Raw genomic sequence first — 14,426 nt, 5'->3', positions numbered from 1 at the left:
CCCCTACATGTCCGAGGGGCAACCGTTTTTGTTTTATGAGGGGTCACAAGGCCCGCGAATTCGGAGAACATCGTCCTGTCGACAAGGAGTTCGGATGCCGTGGACGGTAATAATTCTCCCACGCGAACAAACCTTGAGAGGCGCTGCGGTACGCGGTGTTGAAGCTCCGGCTTCCGAGACATTTGTGAGGTAGAGACGCCACCGAGGTTTGAGATGGCCTAGCAATAAATTGTGCCGGCCTGGCGCGTTTTGTTGAGGCCGTCACTGACTACATGGAAATAGGGGAGGGGAACGGAGTATTAGGAAGAAGGAAAACAGTTTTGTTTTCCAATGTGTTTACTTTTAAGAGTAAGCCCATCCCTTTGGGTTATGGCTTAACAAACCTTTAACTCTCATTGACAACCGCATCATTGGGACTGGCCAACCGCTCTTTTTCTTTGTTTGAGCTATAATAATCTGGACGATATGCTGTCCCTCAGACTGGGCTGAAAGCAGGATTGCTGATAGATCAGTGAAGCTCCGTACCATGAACGTTAAAATGACTCTGGGCTCTAACAGTCACTGGGAGAGTCGAAGAGTGAGACTGTTTTTCAATTGTTCAAGTTGTAATGCATTTATTTTATCTGCCATGCATATAAAAAAGTTTACATATAAATATTTCTTGTCCATCTCATCTCCATCGCTTCCTGTCTGCAATTGATCAACATTGCCGAATTCATCCCAGAAGCTTCACGTTCCAACGGAGAAGCCAGAAGGCCAATATAGCCAATACCATGCAGTGTTGGTTAGTTGGGTTAGTTTCCTAACGGTACTGCCTACGGAAACTCCGCAGAGGAGACAATCCTGGCAGAAATGCCTGAATTGGACCAATGTCCCTGTGGGTGCTCCCGTAAGCTCCCCTGCGGAGAGCATACAGACGCACTACAGAGACCACCACCCTCTATCCAAGGGGGCTCTTCCGAGATCCGCAAGTCATCTTAAACAAGTGTCGATCATGTTGCGAAATGACAGACGACACAATCGCCTGATTGTAGTGGTGAAGGCAACGCAACGACTCCCGCCGACCGCACTGATATCCGAAAGTGACATGCTACGATTGCGCGATAGTGCTATCGACATCCAAGTACAGGAGAAACCGCGCTGGCAACAGGGATGTGATCCAACAACGTTTGAACAACGATCTCCGGTCGCTCCCCTGGTGGGTTTCTTTGAGGAACGGAACGGAGGAACACACACACACGCAGGCGGGAAGGAAGAATAGCCCACGTCACACATACACAAAAAAAGAGAAAAAGAAAACGCAACTGAAGCAGCGAGTCACCAGATACCCCCGAATGAGGGAAACAAAAACACTTGCGTGTCCGTCTTCTCGAAGTCCTGTTGTCGGTTTGTTCAGAATGTGGATAACGTTCAACCAGCTAGCCAAAATCAGTGCCCTCGTTCTGTCGATAGCGTTGCGATAGTTTGCTATCGAGCGTGCAACCGATAGTCTTTCAACTCTTGGCTAGTAATCTTACTAGAAGTTTCGCGATAACTGACCATATAAGTAACACTATGTGGGGAACAAGGGAAGGTCACCAAGTTTATGTTTTGCAGTGCTTTCTTTTTACGTCGCGTGATCTTAAATAGCTGATAGCGCGTTATCGATAGTGGCTGAACTATCGATAGCCCTCTCGATAGTTTGGCATCACTACTACGCCGTTGGTGCCTCTCGAAAATGGGTAGCTGGCCTACGCTACCGTCGCTACGTCACACCTACGTCACACCCTACGTCACATCCTACGTCACAGGGAAGCTAAGCGGGCCTTCGCCGCCTTCCGTACGATAGCACGCGGGTGCATCTTTCTCGGAGCACAAGCTATATGCATATGATGTGAGGACACACGTGTATAGCAGGCAAGATGGCTTTTTAAGTATCACTCGTATTGACCGCATCACCACGCTAGGGAAATGGCCAAGCAGAAGCAAGTGATTTCTTAATCGTCCAATCCGCGGCTATCTGTAGACGTCGCAAAACTCCGCATCCGAGGAGGAGAGGGTCCACAGAAAGCGCATGACGACCCTGGCGATGCACGCCAAACATCGTTTCATGGATGACAAGAAAGAGGTCAACAACACAAGCTCGCACGAAGGAACACCCCTCCGCAAAATGTCCAACCACTAATTAACTGGATGGATATGTGTTGGCACGAAGCACAACACGTGGTGATGTCAATTAGCAGCCTTTGCACGCTCTATTCCCTTTACCAAATGGGCCTCGCGAGGCATCAGTTAGATATATTATTCTCTCTCTCTCTCTTGGTTAATATAAGAAAGGCGTGTGTGAAACAATGGGCGCGCAAGAAGGGCCGGCATCGTTCTGGCGGTTGTCACAGTACACTCTGCTGCATTGCGCGGGGGCAGTAACAACGCGCAATTATTCACTGGTCTGTCGCCGCCAAAGGGCCAACGACGTATAGTCAGCTAGCCTGCTTGGACTAATCAAGTTTTACTGCACCTGCTGTAGTCTAGCCAGTATGCCTATCTCTAATATTCTTTCTCGTTATTAAAACATGTGTGTGTGTGTGGTGTGTGTGTGTGTGTATGTGTGAGTGTGCGTGTGTGTGAGTGTGCGTGTGTGTGTGTGTGTGTGTGTGTGTGTGTGTGTGTGTGTGTGTGTGTGTGTGTGTGTGTGTGTGTGTGTGTGTGTGTGTGTGTGTGTGTGTGTGTGTGTGTGTGTGTGTGTGTGTGTGTGTCGTAAAGTTACCTATTCCTACAAGGATCTCGGCTTTAGCTGCGCACCATGGGGCAGCGAGGAGGGTATGCCGCAGGATGTATTTTATTGAGGATGTGCAAATTGGGATACGTGCCGTCCTGGCTGGGCGAACACCTTGGCATCCGATTACAGGATTACAGGAGACATGTGTGCGTGATCCCGTTGCGAACATTTGCTCAGCTGTGGATGGATATTACGAACGTCCCCTTCGAAGCGGGGTGGTGGCGAATGCCACCATGGAAGCTTGCTACTTTTTTTGCCTTTCTTCTGCGCCTATTGCCAGTCTTTAGGACTCACGGTTCGTGTTAACAAACCGCTGATCCTCAAAGAAATCGATTGTACCGAGATCTGTTCTTTATGTTCCCTGCATTTGCAACACTAATGGGTGGTGTCCAAGTCTATAGGGTAGTGCCCTATAGATATTAAAATGCGGATATTGAAGGCTATGCGATGAGTTTCTCACTGTACTATTAATATAGTAACACATTATAGTATATCAGTAATATTCTCATAATATTACTAATATAGTGAGAAACCCCATGGTGGTTCGCTATTGCTGGTCGAATGAGGAGGAAGCAATTTTGGCAGCCGGAAACACGTCAGAGACATCGGGTTCCCAACGTCACCTACGTACTGAAGTAGTCTTTTTCTACTACCCATCATTCTCACGGTGGCTGTGCGATCACAGTCCTCGAGTTAACCTCTAGTAATTGTAGGGCAGTCTATGCGGACCCGTTCGCGAAATGTCTGCACTTTGTCCGCTCACATGGGTCGCGACAACGAACGCTCCCGTGAATACACCTGGAAACACTTGCGGTCTGTGAAAAAGAAAGAAAGAAAGAAAGAAAGAAAGAAAGAAAGAAAGAAAGAAAGAAAGAAAGAAAGAAGTGCAAGTGCGCCCATCGACCTCCAGACTCATTAAGTGCGAGTGAAGGAAAAAAAAAAGAGAACCCGAGATCACGCTCTTTGTAGCAGAACAGAGGCTATATAGCTGGGGCACACTGGCCGCACGGGCAGACTGACTGACGTCCTTTTACGTCGCGTTCGCCGAGCAGGTCGCGGGTCTATGTTGCACGTTTTCTCTCTTCGGTGCTCGCGCTTTAGAATCGCGCGGACGGTTCGCGTGAATCGAAACACCTGCGGCGGTGGCGGCGGGCGCTGAGTCACCGCAGCAGCAGCACGGCTCTCGCCGCTCGAGACGGTGGCTGCGGACCCGAGCTGGAGCCCCCCCCTTGGCGAAAACAAACGCGTGCGGATACACCGCGGCGGCGCGCGCGTTTTACCCTGCAGTTGCCACGCGACGCGACAATACGGGGCTGGAATGCGAGGTGCATTTGACGCGATCGCATTCCTCGCCTCGCTCTTGGCGCTTTCCGCTGGGTACGTAGGTATATATACTCCTGTCTCTTCTCGCCTTAACAAAAAGAAGGAAAGTAACGTGTAACTAACAACAGGAATAATAAATGGAACCTCTGCCGTGGAACACAAACGCCCTGTACTCGTAACTACTAAAGCCTCCTTATACACCTGATGGTCTGGAGAACGCGGTGTCCGGTACAGAAAGACATGCGAGCTCATCTTGCGCAGACAAGCAGTTAGGGATGGACGCTCGCGGGTGTCGCTACCGCAGGGGCGGGGGGAAAGCAGAGACAGAAGATGTACGCGTTTTTGTTGCGGTTGTTTGACCGAGCGAGACCGAGCCCTTTAAAAAACATCTCGGTGCCCTTCCACTCTGTGAAGAAGGATGGCCAGCGAAGCTGTGTATGTGGACCCCTGAATGGCGAACTGCACCTCCGCCGCGGGTCGGGCTGGTATTGCACTATTTTCGGGATCGGCCCACATAAGGGAGCACTTAACACCTGCTTCACCTCCACCGCGGTTCGGGCTGGTGTTGCACTAACTTCGGCATCGGCCCACGTATGGGGAGTGCTTAACGCCCGTTTCACCTTCGCCGCGGGTCGGCCCGGCATTGTACTAGCTTCACGCCGACCCGTGGAGGTGAAACTCGTATACTTTGCTTTTCGTTTGAGAGCTTTGAATGTCGTCAGCTTTCGTTGCCATTCCATGTACACAGAGTGGAATGGCTGTCAATTTTCTCACTCCTTTTGGATGGCGGTAGTTATCGGCATCTCTTGGGGTGTGGAGGCCAGCTTTCTCATAGATTCGGTGCCCGCGCGATTAACTCGAAGTTGAGTTCAGTTGTCACCATCTATTGCAGCAGGTAGGGCGTACTTTATTGTTCTAATTATATTTTATTTTTATGTATATTGCCCAACATAATTTTTATGTGTACCATCTATTAAACTATCACGTGCATCGCTGCTGCTTCGTTAGTTGAACCTCCCTTGTTTAGACTGATCCAGGGGCCAGAAAAGGGATTTGGTTCATATAGTCAGCTCGTCTATATGCTCGTGGAGCGAGTTGCGGCCGGAGAAAATGCCAATTGCGTTTAACTTTTGCTTCATTATTTCCACGATTGACGGCTCGCCGCGACGCTGACAGATCCTTGGAACCATATACCCGCGATATGGGTTTGATAAGGGCGGAAAATAAAATAATGCGAGACAGCGTCCATCATCAGACCCTGCAATGAACGTTAAACCCATAAGCAATATGACTGTCACCCGTTACCTCCTCTGGCTTTTCCCTAATTGCACAGTACTTATCGTGCAAAATTGGCAACTGGAAACCAGAGTCGCAAGGAGTTGAGAACTTCAGCGATCTACTCAGGGAAAGATCCAAGGCAACAGCCAAACAGGGAGGAAAAGCGAAAGTTGTTTGTGAAAATATTTATGGCTCAACATCCTTTTATTTAAGGAAGTAGAGGAAACGCCACCGGAAGTGGCGAATAGTTCGGTGTATTTTGAATGACGCTTCTACAGTTATCAATCGAGCCGCCTGACGCAGCCACTTCTGTGCTAATGCGGGTGTTTTTCTAGCCTTCCGCGGTGGGCGCAGTACGTTTAGAACCGCAGCGTCCTGCGCTCTAAGCTGTTGTACGGGACTGGTGACCACGCATCGCAACGCAACTTCCCAAATAACAATACGAGTCGGTTCTGGCACTTAACTTGGTAGAGCAGGAAACGAGGGATCCAAAATAACTGTGACTGCATGTTCCGCAAATATATATTTCTCTATAACTATTCCAGAGCTAATTAAAAAAAAAAAACGCTACTGGAAATCTTTATTTTGCACTTTCGCTTGTTAACTTGCTTTTGGCAAGGTTCTTCCTGCGCATCTTGCATGTGCGAGTCCATTTGATGTGGCTCTTTGTTTGCCAAGTAAAGGACAGGTGTATCTCACAAGTGCACCAGAGAGATACGCGTTATTTCAATTCTCTTTCGCGGGTTTCCGCGTCTCTATGGCGAATGGTGGGCATTATTCACATTTGTACTAGTAAAGGTACCCCTCATTTGCATAGAAAAGTTAATCGTGCAGCTTGATTTCTTCGATGCAGGCACATCGCGACACTCGAAATGAATGCCAAGGTGCAGACGCGGTGCAGACGTTAGGGTTACGTCCGACTAACGTGCACGGAATGCGTATGTTTGAGAGGTCCTGCACTGCAGGTGTGATCGGCTGCTGGGGCGTAAATACACGCCACCACTCGAAGCTAAACATTTCGACAGAATTGCCTGTCTGGTTGGGAAATTGATTAGAACTTGAGACTGACTCCAACCAAATAACTGAATTTTATTAGCCCGACGTTTCGGAGCCCATTCGGCTCCTTCTTCAGGGGGTTGTTCTTCGGGGGGTGGCGGGGGGTGGCGGCTCCGAAACGTCGGGCTAATAAAATTCAGTTATTTGGTTGGAGTCAGTCTCAAGTTCTAATCAATTTCCCAACCAGACAGGCAATTCTGTCGAAATGTTTAGCTTCAAGTCTTTACGTGCAGACTTCGGGCTAGAGGCAGTGCAACTTGAAAACACCGCCACCCCCCGAAGAACAACCCCCTGAAGAAGGAGCCGAATGGGCTCCGAAACGTCGGGCTAATAAAATTCAGTTATTTGGTTGGAGTCAGTCTCAAGTTCTAACGCCACCACTCGCGTAGACATACCAGACGTGCGTAAGGTGCGTCGTCTGCTACGCTGCTGCTTCGCACCTGTACGTCTTCACCGAATCAGCACCGACAGTGGAGTGGGTGCAGCAAAACCATGAACCAACCCTGCACGTTTCCAGCATCTTTTGAAACGAACGGCGTGGTTCAGCCGAAACGACGAAACGAACGGCGGGGTGCAGTAAAAGCCCCTCCATACACGTTTCCGCCGACCACGTTTCCGCCGATCAGTTTGAGAGCGTAGAAGTTGTAACATTTAGCCATGCTTTTCTTAGCTGTCTTCTCCGTACTGGATGCAGCTGCGATGACGTCGAGCTCATTCAACAGTGCACACGGGGGTCGTCAGGGAAATTATGTTGAGGGCTGTGACGGCGTCCCCCGACACCGGTGAGACGAGAGATGACAAAGCACGCGTGGCTAGTGTGGAATTCGTAAAATTCAGCCGTGACGGCGGGTCGTTAAGCTGGGAAGGTGGCTTTTTTCAAAACCCATGTTGCGCGGAGGGCCGACAACCGGTAACTCAAGAGGACATGAGGGGGGGGGGGGGGGCACCGTGGGCCCCGGGTGCAAGGGGCCAGTGGGCGGTGTCATATACGTCTGAAGACACCCCTCTTTCCGCCGGCTACACCCGGGGGGGGGGGGGGGGGCGAGGGTGACAGAAGACCTATGGGCCCCGGGTGCTAGACGACCTAGAGCTACGCCACTGGTAGGGGCATTTAACCGGCAGCGATTGTTTGGAAAACGCTTGCGGGTTTTGACGAGATGAGTGTTGCTCCCGTAGGGGAGGGGGAGGGGGGAAGCCTTGTTCACCGAACGCACGCTTGAGAGCAGCACGATACCACTGCGCAAGCTCCGTCACGTGGCTTTTTTGCATATTTCGCGGGCTTTCTTTGCAACCCGGAAAAAAAAAAGGACTACGTGTGACGTATTGTAAAGGAAGCAACTCAATCGGTGGCTTCTGAAGGTGCTCTACAAATCTGTGTGTCATACTTGGAGTTCTCAGCCAATAATTAAAAAGTTGGGTAACAAAGCTTACTTAGTGAGTTACGTTGAAAAAAAAATCGCTTCCGAGGCGCCTTTCATTTTTAAATTCTTGGCTCAAGTTATGTGGCACACCCTGTTTAATTCCGGACAAGTTGACGTATTATATCTTGATTTCAGTAAGGCATTCGACAAGGTTCCTCACGATTAACTACTTCCGAAGCTTAAAATAATTACAGTGCCGGCACCACTAATAAAATGGATTGCTGCTTACTAAAAGCAGAGAACACGATATGTCGAAATTAACGGTATTTGTTCTCCTCCCCTTGAGTAAACATCAGGTGTTCCGCAGGGAAGTGTGCTGGGACCTCTATTGTTTTTGGGTATATAAGTGATTTGGCCTCCCTTATTGATGAAAACGTCAAAATTAACTTTTTTTTGTCGATGATTGCGTGTTGTTTAAAGAAATAAGTTCTGTTTTAGATCAAAGCCTGTTGAATACTGCTTTGAATGTTGTTTTGTCTTTAAAACAGTATTTATGAGCATCACCAGGAAGGAGAGGCCTCTTACGTTTAATTACACCCTCAACGTTACATCTGTGACTCAGGTAACAGAATCCAAATATTTAGGTGCAATCGTTAACAACCAGTTTACTTCAAGTGGCCACATTTGCTTTATAACCTCATCTACACTATGAAAAAAAAAAAAAAAACTCAGGTTTTTAAGACGCAAGTTAAGGGGAGCACCTCCCAGTGTGAAAAAAATTTGCTTATGAATCTATTGTTAGGCCAAAACTTGAGTATGCCGCCGTTGTGTGGGATCCTCACACGAAAAAAAAGACATTGCACAGATTGGGAATTAAGGTACAAAAGCGCGCCGTACGATTCATCTACAACAAATACAGAACTTTCGGCTCCCCATCTCTCCCCGTGAACACTGATCGAATAAAAATTCTCAGTACCAGAAGAGAAATAGCGAGAATAGAATTTTTGCACTCATTGTTACATGGAAAGATCGGCATCCCGGTCACACCATATGTCACGCCGGCTTTAACCCGCAAAACCCGACACAGATGCAACTATAGCTTAACTCCTCATTTTGCAAAAACAAATTTCCACAAGTTCTCTTTTCTTTTTCCCCCGAAAACAATAGCTGACTGCAATTCGCTGTCTGAAGTGTGGAAACTTTAAAACGACCATTAAAGATATTTTTTAACCTCTAATAGAGAGTTTTTTGCCACTCGCATTGTGATCCTTTTGGAGGTGCCAGATTTGTATAGTGATACGTATTTGGAAACGTTTTGTATCTACACGCATGCACCTTAACATACATGTACATTTCTGTTTGCACAACGCACTGTATTCCTTCTCTTCTTCGCCCTTCCTGATTGGACCAAAAAGATCTGCAGTATCATGTAAATAAATGAATAAATGAATGAATAAATGAATGAATAAATGAATGAATAAATAAATAAATAAATAAATAAATAAATAAATAAATAAATAAATAAATACTGATTCATCTCCCAGGTAGCGTCACAGAATCTAGCGCTCTCAAGCCCCGCATAAAACCTGATAGATGGAAGGATGGATGGTGGATGGATGGGTGGATGGATGGATGGATGGATGGATGGATGGATGGATGGATGGATGGATGGATGGATGGATGGATGGATGGATGGATGGATGGATGGATGGATGGATGGATGGATGGATGGATGGATGGATGGATGGATGGATGGATGGATGGATGGATGGATGGATGGATGTTATGAGCGTCCTACTGGAAAGCGGGTGGTGGCAGATGCCGCTGAGCTCGTCACTTTTAACTTTCTTCTGCGCCTATTTTCGGTCTTTATGGGGCACACGGTTCGTGTTATCAAGTCATTATTCCCCGAAAAAGAAATCCATTGCTCTAAAACAAATATTTTATGTTCCCTGGTTTCGCACCATCAATACTCTAGTCGCCCCCCTTTTATTATTATCCACTGCAGATTCCTTAACCCTTCCTTCAGAATCCCTAAATCCCATTGCCTCGTGCAGCGTCACTGCGACGCTCTAACGAAATGGGTCCTTTATGGTTTTCGCGCTATCTCCACACTAGAGTGTACTAGACAATGTCCAAGCGCTACACGCAAGTATTGCCGTCACCGGCAAGTCGTCTCCTCTAACACCGCGTACTCAGCCTTCCTGATCTGGCTGCGACTGGCTACGATCCGGCTTCGAAAGGTTGTGCGCTGCCGCTAGCTGGGATGGATGGATGGACGGATGTTATGGGCGTCCCCTTAGGAACGGGGCGGCTTGGTTGCGCCGCCAAGCTCTTGCTATTATACTGCATAATGTCCTACTTAGGTTTAAAAAAAAAAACGATCAATTTCCACAACCAAATTTTCTGACCCCCTATTGCTAACTTTCGTACGTCTCCGTTTCTTGTCGTTTTTCTACTTTTCTTTCACCAATCTTCCAGTCGCTTCTTACTAATCTCTATTATGGACATGTGTACTTTTCCCCTGCTCGCGCTGAACCCAAGAGCTTCAAGGAGGCCAGTGGTGCCTACACTCTAAGGCAAAGTTACACCCTTTGGATTACCCCTTCTGCCACACAACGATAATCGTCATCTGCTTTGATGCGTTTCCTTTCTTGACAACGCCTCGCCCGCTACTTTCCTGTCGGGAATGCTATCATGCTGATAACGCGCATGCCGTTAGTTACAGGAAAGTACCGGGCTCGCAGCGTTAAAGAAAGGAAACGCATCAAGGCAGATGGCGATTATCGTTGTGTGGCAGAAGGGGCACTCCAAAGGGTGTAAACTGTTCTTAGAGCGTAAACCGACCGCTGGGCAGACGTCTTCACATTCTAATGCGCGCCGCAGGGAGCGCGCTAGATGGATGGGTGGATGAATGTTATGAGCGTCCCCTTTGGAACGGGGCGGTGGGTTGCGCCACCAAGCTCTGCCGATCCCGTGGCCTGCTGCTAAAGCCCCTTAAACATCGCGCGCGCCCCCTGCCGGCGTTTCCAACAAAGAGGAGCGCCGGCGATCGTTGCCGTAGCAACGCGTCGTACACACACACACACCCGAACACCTTCCGCCGCACGTCGTGCCAGCAGACGAGCGCTCCAGGCCAAATGACGGACAAGTGAGTGATTCTGCGCGCGTTCCCACAAGTTTGAGCGCGACGTCCTTCCGCGGCGCAAAGCATATCGCGGTGTCCTTGCTTCTTCCTCCTCGCTGTTGTTGCCACCGCGATTCACCTTCAGCGGACGGCGAAGTAGCTGCAAAACGCCGTAGATGTATAACCACAGCTGCAAGAGAAAGCACTCATTCCTGCGACATTGAGCTGTGACTTGTCAATATACTTCATCGCAAAAAAAAAAAGAAAAGCTCAGGAGAGGCCGCAACGGTACATGTGTCATGAAACATACACTCAATGGCTGGCACGCGCACCTCAGGCGTGCCATTATGTCCTAGACATCAGACGCAAGTATTGGCATAAAGCACTGCATAAAATGCGAAATATTCCGAGCATTATATATATATATATATATATATATATATATATATATATATATATATATATATATATATATATATATATATAGTTAACGTAGATATGGAAGAAACAGGGCAAACACTGTTGAGAAGACGACGAACAGGTTTCAGGGACATGACATTCATTTACATTTGTTCCTTTTTCTTGGCTAAATGAAGGTCGTAGACCTCGAAACCCCAGAAATAACACCTGGCAACGCTCAGAGCACCTTAAATAATTCACTATATTATAGCTTTTCTCCGAACAGTTCCCGGTTTAGTTTCCCAGGAGAACCGTGCTTCGTTCGGTGATCGTTATCTCGCTCGGGTGGTCTGTTATCGGTTACGGACTGCTGAGCGATGTGCCAAAACATTCCGATGTTTTACAGCTCCCACGTGACCATCGAGCGTTCTGCGCCATGACGTCGGTGAACGTGACACGAATGCACCTCCAGGGAAATGAAACACTAACTGACCCGTAGAAAACACATTACAGAAAACTATCACGAACGCTACGAGGCTTGCCAGTATTTTTGTTAGGCTATCAATGTGCTGCAGGACCTCCGCTTAAAGGGACTGACAACCGGCCAGAATGTGTCGTGAGATGTCAGAAATGAAAAGACCGTGATTTATAATAGTAACAGAATCGAATATGCCGTTCGTGATTTAAGTAAATACTACAATTTTAACTTGTCACAGAATGTCACAATGGATGGATAGATGTTATGAGCGTCCCCTTTGGAACGGGGCGGTGGGTTGCGCCACCAAGCTCATCCTACTATACTGCCTAATATCCTACGTACCACTGACCTCCCCCTAGGGGAGGTCAGTGAACGTCGCGAAAACAGGTAAGTGGCGCGATCTGGCGGTCAAGCCTTGGTACTTCTGATGTACAGTACGTAGGAGATTACAGTACGTAAGTCGGCTGTTATTAAGCACCGCACAGTTATTGCTTGTAATTGTAGTGCTTATCTTATGCGATTTTCGCGCTTTATTCTGTGCGCATTACGAAGTAAAAAAAAAAAAAGAACTAACGAGTGACGTTGCCTTCGTGATGACCAGTGGAGTGGCAGAGCTGTTCACTGCATGGCTGAGCAGGAAAGCTGTTGTACGCGCGCGTTAGTTTGCGAGTTAGTAGCCCGAGTTCTGTGGTCTCAGTGAGATACAAAATGCCACCGAGGACTAGTTGTGCCGCGTATGGGTGCTGTATCGCTGTAGTAGGATACAACTTAAAAAATGGCCAGGCTTAGCTTGGTTAAGCCAAGAATGCGTTGCATATTGCGCGAGTTGGGGCCCAGCTTTCCTCCGGCTGTCGTGACGTCACGTCACGTGGTTGCGCCAAAGGTCAGTGGTGGCTGCCCGGCCGCGCCCAAGGGCTGAACTGAGCGATTGCAATATGCAACGCATAAAAATAGAAGCAACTTAATAACAAACATAGCAAACTTAAAAGAGAATAGACCCACATATGAGACCCGCAGCAATGAACAATGGCTCATACCCTCAATGGTGGCTGCCCGGCCGCGCCCAAGGGCTGAACTGAGTGATTGCAATATGCAACGCATAAAAGAAACAGCAGTTGGCAACCAAGGCACACGGACCGCGCGGGGTTGCGTTACTCCGCTAGCCAATAACAGAAGCAAACGAAGTCGTCGTCGTGCGACATTTTCAATACGGCTTCGTACTTGATACCCCCGGAGCGTCTGCTGTTCTTGAAGAGCCTTTTCATAGGCGGAAGCGATGAGGTGTACAACAGACATGGACAAAGCGTATGGAGTCCTCTGCAAAAGACCGCGGTACAGTTCATTTCACTGCTTAGTCAGTTTTACTCATGAAACATCAGTGCCAACTGTAGCGAAACTCGACAGTAAATACTTGCAGCGAAGCAAGCGGTTTATTTCAGTTCAATAAAGAATTTGGCTCCCACCGTTCTACGAGTGAAAACATGAAATTACCCGCTTACAATTTCATTTTTGTAGTTACCACCCTATTTAGGTGACAGGGGAAGTTTGAAGTACGAACTATTTGCAGCGTCGGGGAGGAACTATGACTGGCAGTAATGAGGACGTGGACGGGGCTTCACTGCAGACTTAAGTTGTATCTGATTATAATGGCATATCCTAGCATGCTTGGCTAAAACACAGCCTGAAGCACGCAGCCAGCAATAGCATGGTATTCGAGATCAGTTTCTGTTATTTGGAGGGAGCCGTCGCTGAGGCGTAAATTTGGACGCCACCTACTATTATTTGGACGCCACCTACTATGACTGTCTGTCTGTCTGTCTGTCTGTCTGTCTGTCTGTCTGTCTGTGTCTGTCTGTCTGTCTGTCTGTCTGTCTGTCTGTCTGTCTGTCTGTCTGTCTGTCTGTCCGTCTGTCCGTCTGTCTGTCTGTCTGTCTGTCTGTCTGTCTGTCTGTCTGTCTGGGCAACGAAAGTTGGAGGATCGCGAGTGCCCCCTCATTAAGCCTCGCCGCGCGCGCCCATGCAGCAGCTCGGGGACGGCGGCGGACATGGAGCCCGTGCAGCAGGCGCTCAGCCTGTATAGGCGGCGCCACTTCAGCGAGTGCGCCGAGCTGTGCGAGCGCCACGCGTCCAAGCAGCTCCAGTGGCTCGGCATGCTGGCCCTGACGCAGCACGCGTGGCTGGACGAGCTCGAGCTCGAGGGGCTGCAGTCTCTCGCCGAGGAGCTGCTCGACGACCAGGTCGAACAACATCGCCTCCCTCCCTCTCTCCCTTTTCTTTTTAGGCGTGTCAAAGTGGAAAAAGATGTGTTTGCGAAGTGTAGGAAGAGCCGGCCACGTGAGGCAGAAGGAGAGGGAATATGAGAGCTTAGGACATATATGTATATAGGAAACAGGTACAGACGGAGAGACAGGGAGGTTAGCCAATGCTCAGGCCAGCTGGCTACCCTATATACAGGGTGTTCAAAATTAAGCCTTTTGGTTACCCGCCGTGGTTGCTCAGTGGCTATGGTGTTGGGCTGCTGAGCACGTGGTCGCGGGATCGAATCCCGGCCACGGCGGTCGCATTTCGATGGGGGCGAAATGCGAAAACACCCGTGTGCTTAGATTTAGGTGCACGTTAAAGAACCCCAGGTGGTCGAAATTTCCG

The 14,426-nt window shown here is 48.6% G+C and overlaps 1 protein-coding gene across 1 annotated transcript in view; it reads left to right on the top strand.

Moving 5' to 3' along the window:
* Positions 1–3,914: 3,914 nt before the first annotated feature.
* Positions 3,915–14,426, top strand: part of BBS8 (tetratricopeptide repeat protein 8) — a 32,253-nt gene continuing 21,741 nt past the window's right edge. Inside the window, exons 1-2 of the mRNA XM_065424719.2 lie at positions 3,915–4,135; positions 13,804–14,017. Of these exons, the coding sequence (XP_065280791.2) occupies positions 4,077–4,135; positions 13,804–14,017 (273 nt within the window). The 5' untranslated portion in view covers positions 3,915–4,076. The remainder of the gene's footprint in view (positions 4,136–13,803; positions 14,018–14,426) is intronic.

Source organism: Dermacentor albipictus, chromosome 7 (genome assembly GCF_038994185.2).
Source record: "Dermacentor albipictus isolate Rhodes 1998 colony chromosome 7, USDA_Dalb.pri_finalv2, whole genome shotgun sequence".
NCBI lineage: Eukaryota > Metazoa > Arthropoda > Arachnida > Ixodida > Ixodidae > Dermacentor > Dermacentor albipictus.
The sequence above is the reverse complement of the archived record's forward strand: the minus strand, read 5'-3'. Positions and strand labels throughout refer to the sequence as shown.